This window comes from Podarcis raffonei, chromosome 10 (assembly GCF_027172205.1).
Source record: "Podarcis raffonei isolate rPodRaf1 chromosome 10, rPodRaf1.pri, whole genome shotgun sequence".
NCBI lineage: Eukaryota > Metazoa > Chordata > Lepidosauria > Squamata > Lacertidae > Podarcis > Podarcis raffonei.
In genome coordinates this window covers 58,615,604-58,632,705 of record NC_070611.1, presented here as the reverse complement: position 1 = coordinate 58,632,705, position 17,102 = coordinate 58,615,604, and the positions used below count along the sequence as shown (strand labels likewise).

Genomic DNA, 17,102 nt, shown 5'->3' with positions numbered 1-17,102 from the left:
CAGGCTGGAATGCCATCCTAGTTCTTATCATGTGGACTTAAAACTACCCTACTTCTTTTCAGTAGACATAATTGAGTCTGGCATAATATTGAGTGAAACCATCACCACCCTTGATACATTACAGAATCCATTTATTCAAATTTCTGGTCCCCTGAATGATTTAAATGCAATGCAGGCATTTGGTCAAATGGGGTCATACAGCACTGTATTATATTTGTTGTTCACCAGCAGCACTGAACAGAAAGACAAGCTGTTGAAGGGAAGGGATGAAGCCAGGGCTGGTTCCAGAAGGTGGTAACAGCCAAGGCTAGGAGACCTGTAAAGAGCCCCGACTTATTGGTGCATTGCATGGAGAACCAGAGGAGTTGAGAGAGAGTATGAGATTGTTTTCAGTTGGCCTTGAGGACCAGTGTCAGCAATTTAATTTTTCCATAATGCCCTGAGCAACACTATGTTGGGACATTCTGGAAATTTAAAATGTCCAGCAGCTCACAAAGTTGACCACTATACAAAAGCTGTTGCTTCTTGATGGAAGTTGTGGAAACTCACAATAAAAATAAGAGTAATAGCAAAACATAAGAAGATGGGTTAAGTTTTCTTCAGCACGCAGCAGGACTATTCAGTGTATATCAGGATAGATTACTGTTAAGAGCTGCCTGTATCCACTCTCTGTTTTTGAAAATTACTCCTATTCAGGAGGCACCAACAGACCTCTTTGCTTGGGTTTTCACTGACCATTATTATTCATGCTGGTGGTAGCTCCAAAGCAGACTGTACCTTTGGCAGCAAAAGACCCACTGCCCCCAGCAGAATAAGGTAAGGAGACACCTCTGCCAAATTCTAACATGCAAAGTAGCAGAAGAGATCATGGGTTAGGACTGCTCCCTTATCTCCCATGAGATACATATAAGGGAGTGCAGTTTTTCAACGTTCCATTTAGCATATAGAATGACTCACTTGCTTGTTATACTGGGGATTTTTATATCTACTCCCTGTCCCAAGGGTTTCTTTGACACGATGCACTTCGGTTTCACCCATTATTTTGCTTCTTTGATATCAATAAATCTACTGAGAATATGTAGATACGCAGAGATGAGGCTTACAGCCCCAAGGTTCTAATATAATACATTTTTCTAGCCCTACCTGATGTACATACCAATAGAAATGTTTTTTTCCCATTAAAAAGCCATTTAAAATAATTTAATGCCTTTAGAAGTTATCCATGGCTTCTTCTTAATACAACTACTGCCAGCAATCAAGCTTACCAACAGATGAAAATATAGGGTATGGTAGGTAAAGCACGCACACCATTTGTAAAGAAGCAACACGCACTAGTCCAACATAAAGATTTTGTTGGCCCTCGTTCAGCCTGACTTGCTCAAGTCCCTTGATCTTGTGCCAGTAATGAGTAACATTAATGCAATGCCAATCCTGAGCAATGAGTGAAGTTATCCCATCACTACCTTTTTTGTACTGAACAGTGGCATTAGGGTGCACCCAAGTTGATCTAAATTCAGAGCTCTCATAAAGCATGCATTCCATAAATCAGCTCTACCCAAACTGTCCCTCCGCCTAACCTCCATGGCTCAATTCCAAACCCAAGTGGTAAAATCACAGCCTGAGGGTAAAATCCCAACTTTACACAGTATAGAAGCATTTAAATTGGTTTATTCCTACAGCCTTGACTTTAAAGCATGCTTAAATTCAAGTGTGCCAGTTTACATGGAATATTTCTCCTTTATATAGAATTGCATTCTTCTATTTATACTGATCCAACCCCAGTGAAAATCAATGTCACCAAAGATAGAGAGCTGCATACAATTCCAAAACAACATACAAAGCTAGCTATTGCTCAGAAATAATGGTGTTACAAGCAGGCAGATATGCTAGAGTGAATGTAACAAACAGGATTCCTAGTACATTTAGGATCCAGCCAAACAAAGGATTCTGAGGTGGGACTTTCAGCAAATTGGTATTATGCAGATGTTATCCATTTTCTGAGGACTGCTGTCTCAAAGTCCTAAGAAAAACTTCAGTAACCAACTTACAGAGTCTCTTTCACTAATACAGTGGTACCTCGGGTTAAGAACTTAATTCGTTCCAGAGGTCCGTTCTTAACCTGAAACTGTTCTTAACCTGAAGCACCACTTTAGCTTATGGGGCCTCCCGCTGCCACCGCGCTGCTGCTGCATGATTTCTGTTTTCATCCTGAAGCAAAGTTCTTAACCCAAGGTACTATTTCTGGGTTAGCGGAGTCTGTAACCTGAAGCGTCTGTAACCCGAGGTACCACTGTAAGCTAATACTTAAGACACTGCCATCAAATGTGATCCTTGTTGTTTGTTGTTTAGTCGTTTAGTCGTGTCCAACTCTTCGTGACCCCATGGACCAGAGCATGCCAGGCACTCCTGTCTTCCTAATGTGATCCTAAGCAGATATAATTCAGAATTTAAGTTCATTCCTCATAAGTGCTCTGAAACACAACTCTACTCATACCACAATTATATCTGTATTAAGCCTTCCTTTTGGAATAACCTTAGAAGGATTAGGGAATAATTTTATTTAGTCAAGACTCATGAGTATTTCTTAAAATAGAAAGTTTAAAATGTGCTGTAGCAGGTTCATAGCCTTACAAAAGTTTATGTTTTATAACAACCATAGATACACAGGTAATGCTATGAAACCCAAAGGGATAAGTGATTACATAATTTTAAAGAGATGTTGCTGACTACAGTTAATACCTACTCTACTCAGCGCTCGCAATCTATCAGGAAGATATCTTGTGTGCACCCCATTAAAACTCATGGGAGCTGTGCAAGAGATGTAGAGCTTCTGCAGAAGAACTTCTCAGTCAGTTGGACCCAGGCAGTGAACTAATGTGGCGTGTTCTAATAGAAACAAAGCAAAAATGGCATCTCTGAGAAATAAGAGCATCAGTGGTGCCTCAGAAGGCTGCAGCAGTACAATCCACCCACCCTCACCTACAAACAGTCCAATGGGAATTGAGCATTCTCAATAGGCACAGAACTGAGTGTCAGCTGGAAAAAGGAGGTGGGGAGAGAGATAGGAGCATCCTGGAGGACATGGCTAGGTAACTGACTGGAACTCTGCAAAGGAACACTCCCTTTAAACAATACAGTACAACAGTTTGTTGCAGGTCAACTTGCATTTTCTAATGTTGAACCATTGAGAAAAGTGGTAAGTACTTTTTCTTGAAATGTTATTTGGGTAGCTTTGAGTAATGCAAACCAACATTTTTGCTTTCAGTATCGCTTCATTGGGACATCATTCATGGAGTTTCTTAGCACTCCTGCTTTCTGATGAGATGTAGTTTTTGTGGTGAGGTTTTCCTCCCTATTTGTCAGGCCAGTGCAGATGAGCAGATATCCAAGTCATTATTTGGACCCCATGGTAAGTTACCACTTGGCAAATGGTTGTTGATATGAACCCACCAATGAATGGGATATTCCCCACAGCAGTTTAGTATCAGCAGCAGTCACACATGGAAATATCTTTAATGAGAGGCTATATCCGCAATGTGTTTTAAAGAAAGAAAAAATCTGCATTTTGTCCTTGTTGAAAAGTATTACCGACATACACAAAAATGCCTGAGCTGACATTGCAGAGCTTAGAATGGGGAGGAACTTCTTGCTAGAGCTATTGTACTACTGTGTGGAATGTTATTATGTGGAATGTGATGTTTAGAGGATATAAGGGCACAAACAGGTTGTCAAAGTTTAGTAAAATCCACACCTCAAGAAGAAGAAGTCTGAATTTTACCTAAGCTATCTGGGTTTGGGCCATTTGCCTGCTCATAAAAGTCTAGAGCCAGATAATATTGGAGTTTGGGTCTAGAGATATCTGGCAAGTCAAACACCAAAGCAAGTCCCTTACTTTCAACAAGTCCATGTAAGGCTGAAAGCAGCAGTTATTTAAACGGCATTATTTCCCCTCATATTTATATTAACCGTCTAACCGTGAATTTTTATCCACAGCTGCCCCCTGTGAAACAAATATTTAGTGCCACTCACGTCTTCAAAGTAACAGCTTAGATACATGCTTTCTCATTTATTTTGGTTGCAACTCCATACCTACTTACAATGGGAGTAAAGCCCCCTTGAACCCAAGGAGACTTACTTCCAAGTAGACATATAGAAAAGACTGCATTGTTCATAAACAATATATGATTTGTGTGTTATTTTTATTGAAAGACCACTGCAAAGGTTTGTGTGACGCAGAATAACAGCTTAATTAATTAAATACCTTAAACTTTATTTTTTTAATAGGGGTTGTACCCAATATTTTCTTTTAAATTTAAAGCTAACCAAGAATAAACAATACTGCTTTGAGTCGAGGGTGAGGCGTAAAGAGCAGTTTGGGGTATCCCCCCCCAAAAAAGTTTTTAGCCTTACTAAAATAACCCTTTCTCGCCCATCTCCAGGCAGCCCCAAGTGAGGGAGGGAAGGGAGCTTAGACTCCCCTTCTCCCCACTCTTGATTTAACACCTGCCCTTTCAGCGAAGTCTCTCTCGCGTGCAACGGCGACGCTCCATACCCTAACCTTAGCGCACCCACGGCGCTGCGGCGAGAGCAGCAGGTAGGATTCCCCCTCCCAGCTGCTAAACTATTCTTGGGGTCAACCCCTGGCCGGCCCCACGCCGCACTGTAGTCCCGGGAGAGCCACTCCACGCTCTGCGAAAGGCCCGTGGAGCCTGGCTCGATGGAGAGCGGCGCCGCGAGGGTTAACCCTCCCGGCTTGCCGGGAGGAGGGAGGGAAGAGAAGAGAAGGGGGGTGTTGCCAAGGCGACGGCTCCGAGTGTTCCGGATCGTACCACTGCGCAGGCGGCGCGGGGAGGTGTGGCGCAGCAGAGCCCGGCCCGGCCCAGCAGCAGCAGCCTCCTCCTCCTCCTGCCCAGTCCCCTCCCCCGCCCGGCCTGAGCGCGGTGCCGGGGCCTGGCAGCCAGCGAGCAAGTGAGCGAGGGAGCGCGCGAGTCGGAGCCTGCCGAGCCGAACGAGGCGGGAGGCGGGTCTCCCGAGAGCGGCGGCGGCGAGGGCGGCAGGAGGAAGAGCTCGGCAGCGGGCTGCCCTTCCCTCGCTCGCGCCGGCGGGGTCTGCCTGAGCGGCGGCTGGGAGACAAAGGAGGAAGAGGAGGCGGCGGCGGCGGCGGCGGCGCTCGGGGAAGAGAAAGCGCCCGCGGGACTGAGCGCGATGCGGCGCGGGGCCGCCCCAGGAAAGACGCGAGGCGGCAACGCGGCCTGCCTGGTTTGGCGCGGATAGAGGCGGGGACGGACGAGGGCAGTTGCGCGCCAGAGGCCGGGCTCGCAGCCCAGCTTCCTTCGGCGGAGCAGCAGAGGCCGAGCCGCCCGCCTCGCCTGCCCTGGCGGTGGCGATGTGAGGCCCGAGCCGGAAGCGGCCGCCGAGAAAGAGAGCGCGCAGCCAGCGGCGGCGAGGAGAGCCCCCCGAAGACCTGCCAAGCAGCGGCAGCGGCCCGGAGGCTGGGTCGAGCAGCCTTAGCCGCGTCAGGGCCCCGGCGGGAGCGGCGGGCTCCGCCGCCGGGCCCGGGTGGCTGCGTGTCGGAGTCGAGCCGGGCCCGGGCGATGGAGACGCACATCTCGTGCCTGTTCCCGGAGCTGCTGGCCATGATCTTCGGGTACCTGGAGGTGCGGGACAAGGGCCGGGTGGCGCAGGTGTGCACGGCCTGGAGGGACGCCGCCTACCACCGCTCAGTGTGGCGGGGCGTAGAGGCCAAGCTGCACCTGCGCCGTGCCAACCCATCGCTCTTCCCCAGCCTGGCGGCCAGGGGGATCCGGAGGGTGCAGATCCTATCACTGCGGCGCAGCCTCAGCTACGTGATTCAGGGCATGGCGGAGATTGAGAGCCTCAACCTGAGCGGCTGCTACAACCTCACCGACAACGGGCTGGGCCACGCCTTCGTGGCAGAAATCAGCTCGCTGAGGGCCCTGAACCTAAGCCTGTGCAAGCAGATCACCGACAGCAGCCTGGGCCGCATTGCCCAGTACCTAAAGGGTCTTGAGGTGCTGGAGCTGGGCGGCTGCAGCAACATCACCAACACCGGCCTCCTGCTTATCGCCTGGGGCCTGCAGCGCCTCAAGAGCCTCAACCTGCGTTCCTGCCGCCACCTTTCTGATGTGGGCATTGGGCACCTGGCAGGCATGACCCGGAGTGCGGCAGAGGGCTGCCTGGGCCTGGAGCAGCTCACGTTGCAGGACTGCCAGAAGCTCAGCGACCTCTCGCTCAAGCATCTGGCGCGGGGTCTCACTCGGCTGCGCCAGCTCAACCTCAGCTTTTGTGGGGGGATCTCAGACGCAGGGCTACTGCACCTGTCACACATGAGCAGCCTGCGCACCCTGAACCTGCGTTCCTGTGACAATATCAGTGACACGGGCATCATGCATCTGGCAATGGGCAGCTTGCGTCTTTCAGGCTTGGACGTCTCCTTCTGTGACAAAGTGGGAGACCAAAGCCTGGCCTATATTGCACAGGGTTTGGATGGGTTGCGCTCACTCTCCCTTTGCTCTTGTCACATCAGCGACGAGGGCATCAACCGTATGGTGCGCCAGATGCACGGACTGCGCACTCTCAACATTGGCCAATGCGTCCGCATCACCGACAAGGGCCTGGAGCTCATCGCAGAGCACCTCAGTCAGCTCACAGGCATTGACCTCTATGGTTGCACCCGCATAACTAAACGGGGCCTGGAGCGTATCACTCAACTGCCCTGCCTCAAGGTGCTCAACCTGGGACTTTGGCAAATGACTGAGAGCGAGAAAGTCAGGTGAGAGGAGGGGACACCTGGAAATCCCCACCCCTCTGGAGGGACTCAACAACTGACTGCTGCAGTGGAAGAGGTGGGGGAAATATGACTCCAAACCTGGAGGGTGGGGGAAAAGTATCTTCAGTACTTGCCTGTCTACCCCCTCAGTTACCTGCCATAGCAATGGAGGTGGGAAAGAGGGAAAACCCACCATTCTTTCATAATTCCCTCCCCTGCACCAGTGGGAGACAACTGCACTCTTATATCAGCCTTCACTGTGGATGGATACAGTATCACTGTCCTTACCTTTTTCTATTGGGAATGCAGCTTCTCAATCTTTTATGCACTGGGGATGAATACAGCCCCTTTCTCCAAATCTGATTCCACCCCCCACCCCCCTTCTGCACTAGGGATGGAAGAAGAAAACCTAGCCCGCCATTGTTGTTATTTACTGCAGACCGGCTCTTTATTGAGCATGCATAAGTCTCTTTCTTTCCTACTTCTTTTCCATTATTGCTTGTTCACCCGTTCCTAGTTTGCTTTTTGTAGTCATCCACCCCTTTCTTTATATGGTATGTAGACAAGCTATAGATATCACAGGAACATAGAAAGCTGCCTTATACCAAGTCAGTCCATTGATCCATCTCATTCAGTATTATCCACACTGACTAGTAGCAGCTCTCCAGAAACTCAGGCAGGAGTCTTTCCCAGCCCTATCATACTACCTCTTCTGGGCCATAATACTTCTATTTTTCTCTTCCTGCCCCCCACCTTGTGCTTGAGGCTAGAAACAGCCATGCTTTTTAGACTTCCCTCCTGAGCAGGTGATGTTTCTTTGACACAGCACTATAAATGGAGTGTCAACTGAAGTGCACTCATACTTCTCACTGTTGCTTGCAGAAAACGGGGAGGAGACATCAAACACAGTATTTCTCCCTTGGACTCATTTTATGCTGTATCCAACCAACCCTATCACCATTTTTGCTTTGCTGCCAGTTAACAGTACAATCCTATGCATATTTACTTTGAAGTAAATCTCACTGTTTTCAGTAGGCTGTACTCCCAGGTAAATGTGCATAAGATTGCAGTCTCAGTCTAGAGGTTGAAGTCACCTTTGTTCAACATTTTATAATTCTCCCCCCCCCCACCGCCTCTCTCTCCCTCCTTACTCCATCTTTCCCCTCCTTTTTGTGTGTGTGTGTAGCTTGGGATAATATATACTTTTAACAACATATCCAACCACACATCTTTTCCATTTGGAGAATTGAGGGTGTATGAACGATGGAATTAATCTTCACTTGTACTTTTCACTAGAAATACTGTGACTGTCTTTTATTTAGAAACACATAACAAACAAAACTACTCTACAAAGCTTCCCTTCCCTGAAAAGTCTTGTGGGTGAGCTCAGCTTTTTTTTATTCATTCTCTTCTCTTCAGTATTCATCTTCATACATAGTCTCATTTTGAAAGACATTTGAAGTGGCTGTTCTTGTGGATTTTTAAGTACACTTTTACTGCTTAATATATTCTCTATATAAATGTTTGGCTACCTCGGGTTTTGGGGTTTTGTTTTGTTTTTGTTCTCAACCCCCGTCCCCCAGGAGTTTTTATAAGAAAGATAAGAGACTGAAATATTTTGTGCCTAGACTGGAAAGATAATCTCTTGGGTTTATGATTGCAAGGGGCTCGGCTGGTTGGGGTTTCTTTCCCCCTGTGTCCCACATACACATCATCTTTGTGCCTCTCCCTCTCTGACTAAGGTTCTGGGGACCCAACGATGCTCTTGCATTTCTACTCTTCTAGCACAAAAAGGTGTAACATGTAAACATCCAAACTTATGATTGGGCTATGGTTAAAAGAGATGTGAAATAGAAACAGTGTTTCTTTAAATATATATATTATGCAAATCCCCACCTCCCCTTCTCTCAAATTACCTAGGTCAAGTAAGAAGCTTCCTATATGGAAGTAGAAAGAAGAGCAGAGTGGACTGACTTGTAGTTGTAACATGAATGGGAAAAGTTGGTTTCATTTATTGTTTCTCTTCTCTCATTAAATTAAAGCCACTTCTTGACTACTTGTCTTTAAAAGGAGAAATAAGTCAGCTTTGAAGAAAGCAAAAATGATGGGGGAAGAAGGGGCAGTTGAGCAGATTTTCAAATCCTCCACAGTTGCAGGTAATGGAATTCAGACAAGCCCAGACACATAACCCCACCATGGAATAAATGTACTGTTTGTGAATTTGTATAAAATAAAGATCCTCTTAAAACATTTTATATTCTTACAGTAAAAGGTTAAACTGATATTTATATAATAAAAGAGGAAATATGAAGTATGTTTTTGAAAAAAAAAGTTGTATCTGTGTTGTCTTTGTCTTTTTAAAAGGCAGGTATATTTGATCAAAAGTTGTGAGAAGAGACACATCGCAGAGCTCTTGCCCTGTCTCCTCTGTCAGTAAGCAGTCAGTAAGCAATTTGGTCCAGTGAATCAAAGGAGTTGGAATGCTTTGTCCTTCTAGTACAGGAGGCTAAACAACTTCAGAATTAGAAGTTCACAACTGAGCAATTGGTTCCATTTGGAAGGATCTGTTAGTCCTAGCTTATCCTAGTCTGTCTACATGTAATATGTAATTGAACCTGTCCAGTAATAGTTCAGTGTTGGGCAAATCACTATTGCTACTAGAGTTTTAATAAGTTTTTTTTTTACAGATGCTGAGAACAGTACAGCAATGTTTGGTTTTTCATTTTCAACAGAGGCAATAGTTGCTGCATTAAATATCAAGTGAATCTGGATAACTAGAAACTTGGATGGCAAAAGGATGAAACCATGCAAATCATCCAAGTCTTGAAAATAAAGTGAAAGCCAAACTTGGGATGTTAAAAATAGCCTTGGGGTGGGAAGGTCCCCCCCCCTTTTGTACTCATCTGTGACTTTTGGTCTGACAGTTTTGCAAAAACTTCTACTGAGGATTTTTCAAAACTGTAGTGGGGGGTTAAGCAGTGCTTATCGAGCATAAAACAAAGCTTTTTCTTTCTAAGTCATGCAGCATGGCTTTCTCCCCTTCTTTTCTTATTAAAGGGGGGGTAGAGAGAATGTGAAATGGTGGAAGGAGCAGCAGCCATTGTTCAGGAAAGTTAAAAGAGGAGCTGTCCTTGCTTGCTTGTTCAGTCATGCATACTGAATCTTGCTGTGTGAGGGTCCCTATGGAAGGGAGGAGGGGTGGTTCTTTCCCTCTTTTTAACATTCCTCTCCAGGCCTGGCTGTATTTAAGCTGCTTTTCCTCCATGTGGAGGGCGGGGGTGGGGGATGGTCTGGAGTTCCTGTACATTTGCATTTCAAGCACTTCCAGGGCTGCTGCAGGCTACTCTCTTCCATTCAAACTCCTCTCTACTAGTTGGCTTCTCTGCTAATAGTACCCCAGGTAAACTGTCCATAAAACAACTACAGCAGAAAGACAGGCACTTCCTCAGCTACAGTGGAACTGGCAACATCAGTTTCTCCTTCAACACTGAAATACATTCATGTTCTAACACATGGAAAGGAACAAGATTAAATTTCTGCCTGGGGTTGGGAGGAGGCCATCCTTGCATTTCCTGTTCAGAGTAAGGTTTTACTGGACCTCCACTGTGCCCTCAAGAGGAAGCTAGCACCTAGATGGCTATTGCTGCTTTTATTTAAAATATTTCATGCTTGCTGCTGGGAGTTCGTCACACAAGCGGCATTGTTCTCGTTGGCAAAAGCCAGCACAATTGGATCTAATTGAGCCTGACACTACATCCATCTTCTTTTACTTGGAGGGAGGTGTAAGGTCTGTTTCTATGTTTATTCCTACTTTTGCCTTTTCTTTTTATAATTTATAATATGTTCATGGCTGAAGAGGCAATGAACACTATTAAAATAAGAAAGCTTGACTGGTAAGCAGTGATAGTGGAATCTGTGTTATGTAATGGACACAAGTTCCCTAATACCTTGCTTTGGTGCAAGAGACTGGTAGCAAGTTTTGAAAAACCAGAGCTGAAACTAAAATTTTCCTGGGATTCAGAACATTAAGAACATTAGCTATTGTGGGTTTGTTTTTGTTTTCTTAACCATCTATACTTCACTCTTCTACAGAGCAATTTAAACCTTCCATTATGTGCCATAGGCCTCCATTTGCACCAGTAGTTCCAACATGAACATGGTCTGTTTCCAGTGACAAATAGGAAGGATTTATACAAGGACAACTAGTCAGTTATGGCTGAGTGAATTTATGTCTGCCAAGATAAAGGACAACTTTTGGTAAGAGAATGGTTGGTACCTTCTAGCTTTGGCTGGAATAATATATGCGAATATCTGAAGCCAAACAAACTGCATTCTGTTCTGAAAACCTGGATATGTACAGACACCTCTCATTTGCACAGCATGTGCTCCCTTCATTCCCCTTTTTATTATTATTAGACGAAACTCCCACATACTGGAGCCACAAGTTTCCCCCGTTTCCAATAAAAGGTGGCTGTGCACAAAGCTGACTGGTTGACTCTTGTGCTGGTTGTGAAGCCATTATCCAACTCACCCAGAGTAATGGATAATTTTAAAAAGGCATTAAATAACTAGATACAAAATACCAGTTGACCAGGGGAGAACAAAAAGTTGGAGTCATGTTCTGGTCAGCAGGGAGCAGAGGATTAACGCCTGTTCAAGAAGAAGGCAGTGCCAATCAGAAAAAACCTGTCCTTCCTGATGAGGAGGAACCTTCTAGTTTCGGGACTTGACTTAACCATAGAAAATTCCTACAAACAAAAGGCCATTGGCAGATTACATTTGTTGCCAGCAGAATAGTAGTAAAGAATAATATGGAGTGACAGGAAACCTCAACAGTGTCCTTTATTGAAAATTTGTGGTAAATAGCACAGAAGATGATATGAACCACCCTCCATGATTGGTTGTACTAATACGGGGGGGGGGGGTCTGCTGACCAGAACAACACTTGGTAACAAAGCTTCCATTCCCAAGTCAAGGGAGTTCAGCAGACAACAAAGGGCTATCCAATAGCAATATTCCCAAAACAGAGAGAGAGAAAACACTTTGTAATACTTGTTGCAGGACCCTTCAATGGAAAGATAATTTGGCAAATGTCACATGAAAATGGAGGGTTCACCCACTGAGCGCGTCATGGAGGCTTTTAGTGGTGTGTTGGATCTATGGCAGCCAAGATAGATGCTCTATGCATGGAGAGGGCTGTCATACCCCTTTGGAGGAGATGCCAAGCCTAGGCATTATATGCTAGGCAATGTGTACTCAACCCCGCTTCTGGAAAGTTCTCCCCTGCACCCCAATAGTGAAAGATTTTTCCAGGCAGACTAGGAGTTTGGGGCAAGGGAACATTTTGTATAGGCCAAGGGGTCCCTATTGGGCATTGAGCTTGTGTCCTTCCTTATTCCTGGGTGACGGTGGACTTGATCTAGTTCTATAGGATTCATCTGTATGTACTAGCGAAACCAGGTGTGATTGCAAGCTTCAATAGTGACTTTGAGCTACCCATTTCTTTGAATTATTTAATGGCCCAAACCAAGCTCACTTAGCAATGGATAATTCCTATTAGACTGTGAAATGGCCATATGCTGCAATTGATACATTTGGCCTGACCCCATCTGCTGCCAAACTGCAGGTAGAAAAAAACATAGTATCCAAGAGCATATCTATGCCAATGGGCAGAAACCACAGCTTTACAAGGAAAAACAAACAACATAAACACAAACCTTACAAGGAACTGAATTTTGAGGTGTACATTCCAATAGGTCTTTAAGCCAAATAATAATAAGACCTGGAAGACAGAGAACCAACTAATGCCACCATAATGGCATTAAACCTCACGCTATCAGTTGCAAAGGTGGAAGCAGACAAGGGTAGTCCATCTAAACTTATATCCACTGCCCACAGGCAGAAACTTTAGCCAATTTATATCATTCTTACGGACAACTAATCAGTGCAACTACATGACCTTCTGGGAGGCCATCCAAACTACTCAAGCGCAATTCTTACTTAAAGATAAAGGGACCCCTGACTGTTAGGTCCAGTTGCGGACGACTCAGGGGTTGCGGTGCTCCTCTCGCTTTACTGGCCAAGGGAGCCAGCGTTTGTCCGCAGACAGCTTCCGGGTCATGTGGCCAGCATGACTAAGCCACTTCTGGCGAACCAGAGCAGCGCACAGAAACGCCGTTTATCTTCCCGCTGGAGCGGTACCAATTTATCTACTTGCACTTTGACATGCTTTCAAACTGCTAGGTTGGCAGGAGCAGGGACCGAACAATGGGTGCTCACCCCGTTGCGGGGATTCAAACTGCCGACCTTCTGATCGGCAAGCCCTAGGCTTAGTGGTTTAGACCACAGTGCCACCTACGTCCCATTTCTTACTTACTTACTCATTTAAACTGCACCCACCTGGAGAATCTAACTGGCTTTCTGCTACTGCTTTTGGAAATGCCTCAATGACTTCAGAAGTCATTGAGAGGGAGAGAAATCAGCTCTCTAAACAGAAGCAAGCTCCTCATCCTATTGCAATCAGCCCAAATTTACATAGGGGTTATGTTCCGGGGATTGCGCCTAAAGCCAAAATTGTGTATAGTCAAAACATTGAGTTCCCAGAACCCCGCCCTTTTCTATTTTTTGCCATGCTCATAAAGCTGGATGTGTACAACCCAAAGGCATATAAATTGTGGGCTTACTGTATAATGACTTCAGATAAAAGGTGGGAAAATCCTCACTCAGAATTGAACTTGTCTGTCCTGCTCTGTCCCTTCTATGCTTGGGGTGAGGAAGCGTCTACTCCACAGGAGGAAGTTCTACAACTCTGATTTTATTCACCAGACAGTCCACTGCTCTCTGTTTCTGAGGGAGGAGGGTAGGAAATTTGACAAAGAGACCCCCTTGATGAAATAAGGTACTGCTACCTCAAGTTGTGCCCATGTGTGATATCTCTTTTCTCAGGGACAACTTTTTGGTTCTCTGAAACTTCTGGTGATAAATGCGAGGTAATTCTCTTCTTGTCAGGCCTGTATTTGATCTAACTTTCAGAAGATCTATAGACTCCTGAGTTGTACTCTACCATTCAGTAAACTGGTGATCAGAAGTGCTAGTATTCAGGGAAGTATGAGGGCATTGCCCAAACTTGTTTTTGTGCCAGATTGTGTGCGCACATGCATGAACACACACAAAAATGCCCAGCTGTCTTTTTAGGAAGAGCTGTAGCTCAGTGGCAGAACAGCTGCCCTAGATATAGAAGGTCCCAGGATCTCTCCCCAGCATCTCCAGGCAGGTCTGGAAGAGACCCCTGGCAAACAGCATAGACAACACTGAGTCAGATGGAGCAATGATCTGACTCAGCACAAGGCAGCCTCCCACGTTCAACTTTCGAAACACCTGGCAAGGAGTGGTAACCTTTCCACCAGCTGGAAAGCTTGCATATGGAGAGAAACCCTTATGGGACTGTTTCCAATGTCTCAAGCCCCAGAGCAACAGTGCCACTTCCTACTTGCAGAAGAAAAGACAGGCAGCTGCTTAAGAGGGGAGGGAGTTCAGTTGCCACCCCTCTCCATTTTATTCTTACCTCAAGGCCATGCCTTGGTGATGCTGCCTGGCTCTTGCAACACACCAGCCCTGTGCCTCATAAATTGAAATGAGAGAATTGCTTCCTCTAGAGAGCTGCTCTTGTCTACCATTTTGCTTTCCCTGAAAAACTGGGACTTTTCTGTCCCATTCCAATGCTGCACCTCACAAAAGGGGGAACTGGTTTCCCTGCAGAAAAAAGAACCAGGGCTGCCCTTCCTCTCCATCTAGTATTGCAATGAGATTTCAGCTATGTTCTCTAGCGTCCCTCAAGTAAGAGACACGAGCTTCTTAGGAATAAAAGCAGCTTTTCATATCAGTGTCTCTGGCTACACTTAATTTAAAGCAGCCATTTTATGCACTACCACAAGGGACTGCTGATTCCACAAGGGGCTTATGCTACTTTTTCACACTCCACGAGGTGGCAGAGGGACTTTCCAGGAGCTTCCTTTAACTTGCCAACAGTACTGTTAGCACCTTGTTTACCAAACTTGTTAGGCCTCAGTGCTGCTATTAGGCCTTTGTATATACTCTTAAGGGGAAGGAGGGCTGCTCCCTCAGGAAAGGAGGGACAGATGACAGCCACCCTTCCATATGCCTGCTCTGCCTCACTGAGGCAATCAGAAGGAAAGGCAGGCTAGGGCAACAACCACTCTTGCCACCAGTAACATTCCTGAAGTAAAAAAGGCGGGAAAATGGGAGACATACCAGAGAACCCTTTTAGTTTGCTTTTTACAGTTCTTGCACTATTGTCTTAGTGTCTGTGGGTTCCAGATACTACTGGATGCCATTTTGTGAGGGGCTTCAGAATGTCATTGTGTACTGCCAAGCAATCACAGATGAGCCTTGTCTTGCTTTTAGGCTTGACTTCCAGGCAGGTTTGGGACGGAAAAGAGCAGCTCAACAGCAGTGTGTTTTGTTGCAGTACCAGCTGCGGGGGGAGAAGCCAAGCACAGAGAAGCTGTGCCAGGAAAGGAAGGCCATTTCTCCTGAGCAACTCCTCAGACTTCAAAGAATCATTGAATTGTAGAGTTGGAATGGACCACAAGGGTCATTGAGTCCAACCTCCTGCAATGCAAGACTCGTTTTACCCACTGGAGGCGTCGGAGCATAGTAAAACAAAACAAGCAAACAAACAAAATAACCTCTCTCTGCAACCTGACTTGTAATGTTGGCTCCTTATGACACTTAAACACCATTTCAAGCACCAAGAAGTAAACACAGACGGTGGCCTGTTGCTTATGAACCAGGCCAGCGTCAGGTAGTTTCTCAGTAGAAGCAATTCCCCTTCCAAAATTACATAGGTTGTTGGAGTGGCAGTAGATCTGTTAATGGAAGTTTGAAAGGAAAAAGCTTTCTGCTTCTTGTGATAGGAGGGTCATTACCCAATTAAAGAGAGTATCACTCCTGGGCTGATTAATCCACTTTTCCAGATGCTTTAGCACCTGTTTTCTCAGCTGAAAAAACTCTGGGTGAAGAGACTTAACCTCAATCATCAAGCAGAAAAAGAAAGCAGGTCTGTTTGAGAAAGAGAGCTCTGTGCTTCCCTCCTGCTCGGCTCCACCTGTCATTTTGCATGTTAATATTGGAACTGAAATAGTGTTGCCCAAAATTGTTGCTCTGGGCTTTGGCATGCTACAGAGCTACCTCCATAAAATAGATCTGATGGCAGCCAAAAATGGGAACTCCCATGCTTGATATTGTTCCCTTTCCAGGATTAGTTCAGGGGTTACATCCTTCCTGGCATCCAAACTGGATTCTCCTTCAATTTGGCAGTAGAGAGGAGCATGCTTCTTGAGTGGGATGGCAGATTATGCCCCTGTCAGAAAGCTGGCCTGGGAGCAAAACATCTCTTCAAGTAAGGACTGGTTCGTTATTTACCCAGAAGGGTAGGCCCTGCTGAAAGCCAAAAGGAGCACAATTTCTGCTTGAATTTCCTTGCCAGAAGTCAGTCAGAGAGCTTTGTGGCCTGTCCTAGTGTTCTCTCCTTCATATGACATATTCAGTGGACCTAGACACTGGCAGAGGAATAGGAGTGCAGGGGGAGTGAACTGCCCCCGGCAGCGTGATCCCGGTGGGGTGCCATCACGGCTGCCCCCCTGAACCATGCTACATGCCATGCCCCCAGGACGCACGCCATGCCCCTGTGGGCAGTGCACCACGCCCCCAGGTCATGCGCCAGCCCCGCCCCTGCCTGCTCTCTGCCCCCCCCCGGTGCCGGAGCATGAAGCTCCGCCACCAGACCTGGAGCAGAAGTCTTCCTCAACAGGGACAGATAAACTGTAGGCTAAAACCAAAGGATCTCTCTCCTTTGTGCATAACAAGAGTATCTCTTTATGAAAGTGGTGGTTGCTTATTGGGCCACCAGGCTGTCAATTCAGTAAGAAATTCTGAATGAGTGGAAGATGAGCACTTAACCAGCAGGTTCCCACTTGCCAAGCTTGTTGGCTGGCAGGGAAGAAAGTCCTTCCAATGGAGGCTGTGGCTGTGTTGTCCAGAGTTGTTGAACACCCATGCACAAGCTCTCCACATCCCATTAAGGAGAAACATTATTGTATAATGTGGCCTACAAGTCTCTTTACCAAGCATAGCTACCTTCTGCATGCAAAGCAGATGCTCCACCACTGATGCTCTTTCCTGAAAAGCAGCAGGGAGGAAGGTTTTTTTTATTTATTTGCAGAAGCACTACAGTGACCAAAAGAACCAAGTGCTGCACCAGGATTTTGGAGAGATGTCTTGCTACTTCAGG

General features: G+C 46.2%; 2 protein-coding genes across 3 annotated transcripts in view; one reads left to right on the top strand and one right to left on the bottom strand.

Annotated features, from left to right (window-relative positions):
* The window catches only part of WNT5B (Wnt family member 5B), a 125,374-nt gene that overhangs the window by 40,311 nt on the left and 67,961 nt on the right, over positions 1-17,102 (bottom strand). The window lies entirely within an intron of this gene.
* FBXL14 (F-box and leucine rich repeat protein 14) lies at positions 4,848-9,104 on the top strand. Its single transcript, XM_053406534.1, has one exon. The coding sequence runs from the start codon at positions 5,595-5,597 to the stop codon at positions 6,795-6,797; it is 1,203 nt and encodes a 400-aa protein (XP_053262509.1). The 5' UTR covers positions 4,848-5,594; the 3' UTR covers positions 6,798-9,104.